Consider the following 5,000-nt stretch of genomic DNA (forward strand, 5'->3'; position numbering starts at 1 on the left):
GAGTATGTATAGTTGTGAGTAAAAGATGGAAGAGGAGCATAAGACAGTATGGATCAGTTGGGTCAAGGATTGTGTGGGTAAAGTTGAAAGTTGGAATACAAATGTGGGCGATTGTGTGTGTGTATGCGCCAACGCAAGATCGTGCTAGAAGAGTGAGAGAAGAGTTCTGGACAAATGTAGAAGTGTGCATGGAAAAGTTTGGAAGGAATGAGAGAATTTTTTTTGATTGGTGATATGAATGGTAAAATTGGGAATGTGAAGGTGGATGGAATAGTTGGTGAGTGGGGTGTGCCTGCTGAGATAGATGAGAATGGCAGTGCGTTAGTGGACATTTGTGCTGGGAGGGGGTTGGTGGTAGCCAATACCCTCTTCAGGCATAAAATGATCCACAGGTATACATGGCGAGTGATGAGAAGGGTGGGTGGTGAACTGAATGAAAGGAAGGCAATGATTGATTATGTGTGTGTGGATGAAAGGATGCGAAGCTGTGTAATGGATGCAAGAGTGTATAGAGGTTGGGGGAGTGTACTTTCTGACCACTACTTGGTGGTGGCCAGAATTAGAGTTCAAGTGAGATGGAGGAATAGAAGAAGGGAAAGACGAGAGGAAATGAGTAGTTGCAAGGAGAATGGAAAGGTTACAAGAGGATGAGAAAAAGGCAGAGTATAAGAGAGAAGTGGAGGAACGATTGGGCAAATATGAATTGGAGCAGATGGGAGACATGGAAGGTGTGCGTAGCATATTTACAGAAGAAGTAGGTGCAGCATGTGATGTGGTGTGTGGAAGGAAGAGAAGACGGAGAGGGGTGCAAGGAACAGCGTGGTGGACTGAAGAGGTGAAACAGGCTGTGGCACAAAAGAAGAAAGCATACAATGAATGGATGAGAAATAGGGGCGTGGAAGAAGTTGAGAGGCGGAAGAGAAAGTTATATGTAGAAAGAAAGAGAGAGGTGAAAAGATTAGTAAGAGAGAGTAAGCAGAGTGTGGATGAGGAATTTGGAAGGAATTTGAGTGTAAAGTGGAGGGACTCTAAGAAAATGTTCTGGAAAGAGGTGAAAAGAGTAAGACAGGGTGGAAGTGAAGTTAGCAGGGGAGTGAAAGATAAAAATGGTAGATTACTAGTGGAGAAGGGAGAAAAAGTGAGTAGATGGAGAGAACACTTTAAGGAATTGTTGAGCGTAGAGGATGGAAGTAATGCGAGTATAAGTGGCTGGGGAATGGCTGGGAGAAGGAGGGAGGTGAGAAGACAGGAAGAAATCAGTAGGATAGAAGTTGTGGAAGCAATGAAGAAAGTTAAATCGGGGAAAGCCCCAGGAATTGATGGAGTGTGTGGTGAAATGCTGAAGCATGGGGGAGAGATAGTAGTAGAATGGATGTGGAAGATGTGCAGATTGGCCTGGGAGGAAGGTAGAGTCCCGGAGGATTGGAAGTCGGGTATAATTATTCCCTTGTAAGAAGGAAAAGGGGAAAAGAAGTGTCTGGTAATCATAGGGGCATTTCTCTTCTTAGTATAATACGAAAAGTGTATGGTAGGATACTTATTGACAGAGTTAGAGAAAGAACAGAGAAATTAGTTGGAGAAGAACAGGGAGGCTTTAGGAAAGGAAGAGGTTGTGTAGATCAGATATTCATTCTTAGATCTTTAGTGGAAAAGTTTCTAGAGAAGGGAAAGAAGTTGTATAAGGCTTTCATGGATTTGGAGAAGGCATATGACAGGGTGGATAGACAAGGATTGTGGAAAGTGTTAAGAATATATGGAGTAGATGGGAAGTTGTTGAATGCTGTGAAGAGTATGTACGATGGTGCAAAGGCTGCAGTGCGTGTGGATGGTGAACTAAGTGAATTTTTCTCTTTGAAAGTTGGTTTGAAACAGGGAAGTGTCATGTCTCCATGGTTGTTCAATCTGTACATGGATGGGGTAATAAAAGAGGTACAAGGTAGGGTAGTGGATGTTGGAGTGGCCCTGGTGAGAGAGGATAGTGTTTGGAAACTCCCTGTACTGTTGTTTGCAGATGATACTGTGTTGTTGGGTGAAGACGAAGGGGAGCTGCAAAGCTTGGTGGATGAGTTTGAGAGAGTGTGTAAGAAACGGAATCTAAATGTGAATGTAGGGAAGAGTAAAGTGATGGTTTTTGAGAGAGGTGAAGTCAGTGAATGTACAGCGAGGTTGGATGGTGAGGAATTGGAAAATGTGAGTACGTTTAAGTACTTGGGTAGTGTGATGAGTAAGGATGGAGGTTTGGAGGGTGAAGTGCTTGAAAGGGTACAGCAGGAAAGAAAGGTTGCTGGTTCTTTGAAAGCAGTGATAAGAAACAGGGAAGTGAGCATGGAGGTGAAAAAGTTACTACATGACAGTATTGTGATACCAACTCTAACGTACGGAAGTGAAGCTTGGACGTTGTTGGAAGGACACAAGTCAAGAGTGAGAGCAGTGGAAATGAGTTATTTAAGAGGAGCCTGTGGAGTCACATGGAGAGACAGACTGACGAATGAGGATATAAAGAAGCGTTGTGGTGTTGATGTGGATGTGATAGGAAGCGTTATGAGGAACACACTGAGGTTGTTTGGCCATGTGGAGAGGATGGAGGGTGAAAGACTGACGAAGAGAGTGTATGTGAGTGAGGTGGAGGGGGGAAGAGGGAGGGGGAGGCCGAGGATGAGATGGAGGGATGGGGTGGAGAGGTATATGAGAGAGGGGGGTGTGAGTTGGGAGCAGGGCAGTGAAATGGCAGGGGACAGGGCGACTTGGAGGCGATTTGTTTGTGGCCACCCCAAACGGGATTGAGGCGTCTGGCAATAGATAGATAGATAGATAGAAAACCTTATTAGTAATGTATGAAGGAATATTATGATGCAATAGGTTAAATAAATTGCTCAAAAAGAAGTCTTAATGAAGCTTGACATCAAGCCTTAGGTAGGGGAGTAGAGTACTGTGTGTTGGAGCGGGTGATCCCGGTGGACTGCAGGACTGTACTATCATACATGAAGACTTACACAGTAGATACAGTGCCAGGACCCAATATCTCACAGTATTATCACCTGACATCCGGCCTCGTATGGTATACTTACTGATACCGGCGTGCTGCAGTGAAAAGACTTAACTGTCATGAAGACATAAGAGTGTTGATACAGTGCGAGGACTTACACAGTAGATACGGTGCCACAGAACAGTATCTCACAGTATTCTCATCTAACATCCAGTTTCCAGGGCAGCGTCAACATAACTCCCGGGTACCTGTGTATTGGAGCATTTAAACCCGGTAGACTGCAGGACTGTACTTATGATACCTGAGGACTTACACAGTATATACGGTGCCACAAAACAGTAAATCACCGTAACTTCTCACCTGACATCCAGCTTCCGGGGTGGCGTCGGCATAATATCCGGGCACCTGTGTGTTAGCGCAGGTGAAGCCGGTCAGCGGGACGGAGGCGAGGATGGGATAGTGCACGCCTGCAACGCCGCCCCCCCCGATGGCAGAACTCAACGCGGTGATGGGGTCCACGAAGCCGTTGATCCCATTACCGTTGATGCCGTTGATTCCGTTGATACCGTTACCATTGATACCATTGATCCTGTTGATGCTGTTACCGTTGAGACCGTTTGTGAAGCCATTACCGATGCGTGTTCTACCGTTTCCGTTGATGGCACCGTTTCCGTTAGTGTACCCATTACCGTTGATTGGGCCGTTACCGTTGATGGCACCGTTTCCGTTAGTGTACCCATTACCGTTGATTGGACCGTTGCCGTTGATGGCATTGTTTCCGTTACTGTACCCATTGCCGTTGATTGGACCGTTACCGTTGATGGCACCGTTTCCGTTAGTGTACCCATTGCCGTTGATGGCACTGTTACCGTTGATGGCACCGTTACCGTTGATTGCTCCATTGCCATTGATGACACCGTTGCCATTACCGTTGACAGCTCCGTTGCCGTAAGAGTAACCATTACCATACACAGCTCCATTACCGTTGATTGCACCGTTACCATTGATTGCTCCATTGCCATTACCGTTGATAACCCCGTTACCGTTGGTGTAACCATTACCGTTACCGTTGATGAGTCCTTTACCGTTGATTGCTCCATTACCGTTGACTGCTCCGTTACTGTTGACTGCACCATTACCGTTGATTACTCAGTTTCCGTTACCAATACGTAAAAATAACCGTTACTGTTGCCATTGATTGTTCCGTTACCGTTGATTGCTCCATTACCGTTGATTGCTCCTTTTCCGTTACCAATGCCGTATGAATAGTCGTTACTGTTAATTACTCCATTACCGTTACCGTTGATTGCTCCATTACCGTTGATTCCTCCATTACCGTTGATTACACTATTACCGTTGCTGTTAGTATAGCCGTTACCATTGATTACTCCTTTTCCGTTGCCGTTAGTATAGCCGTTACCGTTGACTGCTCCGTTACCGTTGATTACTGCGTTACCATTACCGTTGATTTCTCAGTTACCGTTGATTGCTCCATTACCGTTGACTGCTCCTTTTCCGTTACCAATGCCGTATGAATAGCCGTTACTGTTAATTACTCCATTACCGTTACCGCTGATTGCTCCGTTACCGTTGATTACTCCGTTACCGTTGATTACACCGTTACCGTTGCCGTTAGTATAGCCGTTACCGTTGATTACACTGTTACCGTTGCCGTTAGTATAGCCGTTACCGTTGATTACACCGTTACCGTTGCCGTTGGTATACCCGTTACCGTTGATTGCTCCGTTACCGTTGATTACTCCGTTACCATTACCGTTGATTGCTCCGTTACCAATGGTTGCTCCATTACCGTTAAGGCCACTGCCGTTTGCGCCATAACCATTAACAGCACCGTTGCCATTTCCGTTGATCCCGTTGATTCCGTTACCGTTGCTTGGCAGTAGGTAGGTATTCTGAGCCAGACACGCTCCCAACAGGGCTGAGAGAGAGAGAGAGAGAGAGAGAGAGAGAGAGAGAGAGAGTTAAAAATGTAAATAACAGTGCTAAATATACG

The 5,000-nt window shown here is 45.7% G+C and overlaps 1 protein-coding gene across 1 annotated transcript in view; it reads right to left on the bottom strand.

Annotated features, from left to right (window-relative positions):
* The window catches only part of LOC145408774 (uncharacterized), a gene marked incomplete at its 5' end in the record, with an annotated part of 43,431 nt that extends 38,475 nt beyond the window's left edge, over positions 1-4,956 (bottom strand). The window contains 3 exon segments of the mRNA XM_080279425.1: positions 3,347-3,503; positions 3,591-4,134; positions 4,173-4,956. Coding sequence (XP_080135551.1) covers positions 3,347-3,503; positions 3,591-4,134; positions 4,173-4,956 — 1,485 coding nt within the window.
* Between the last annotated feature and the right edge of the window lie 44 nt (positions 4,957-5,000).

This window comes from Coenobita brevimanus, chromosome 78 (genome assembly GCF_032717465.1).
Source record: "Coenobita brevimanus isolate Jiangsu-jjx chromosome 78, ASM3271746v2, whole genome shotgun sequence".
Lineage (NCBI taxonomy): Eukaryota > Metazoa > Arthropoda > Malacostraca > Decapoda > Coenobitidae > Coenobita > Coenobita brevimanus.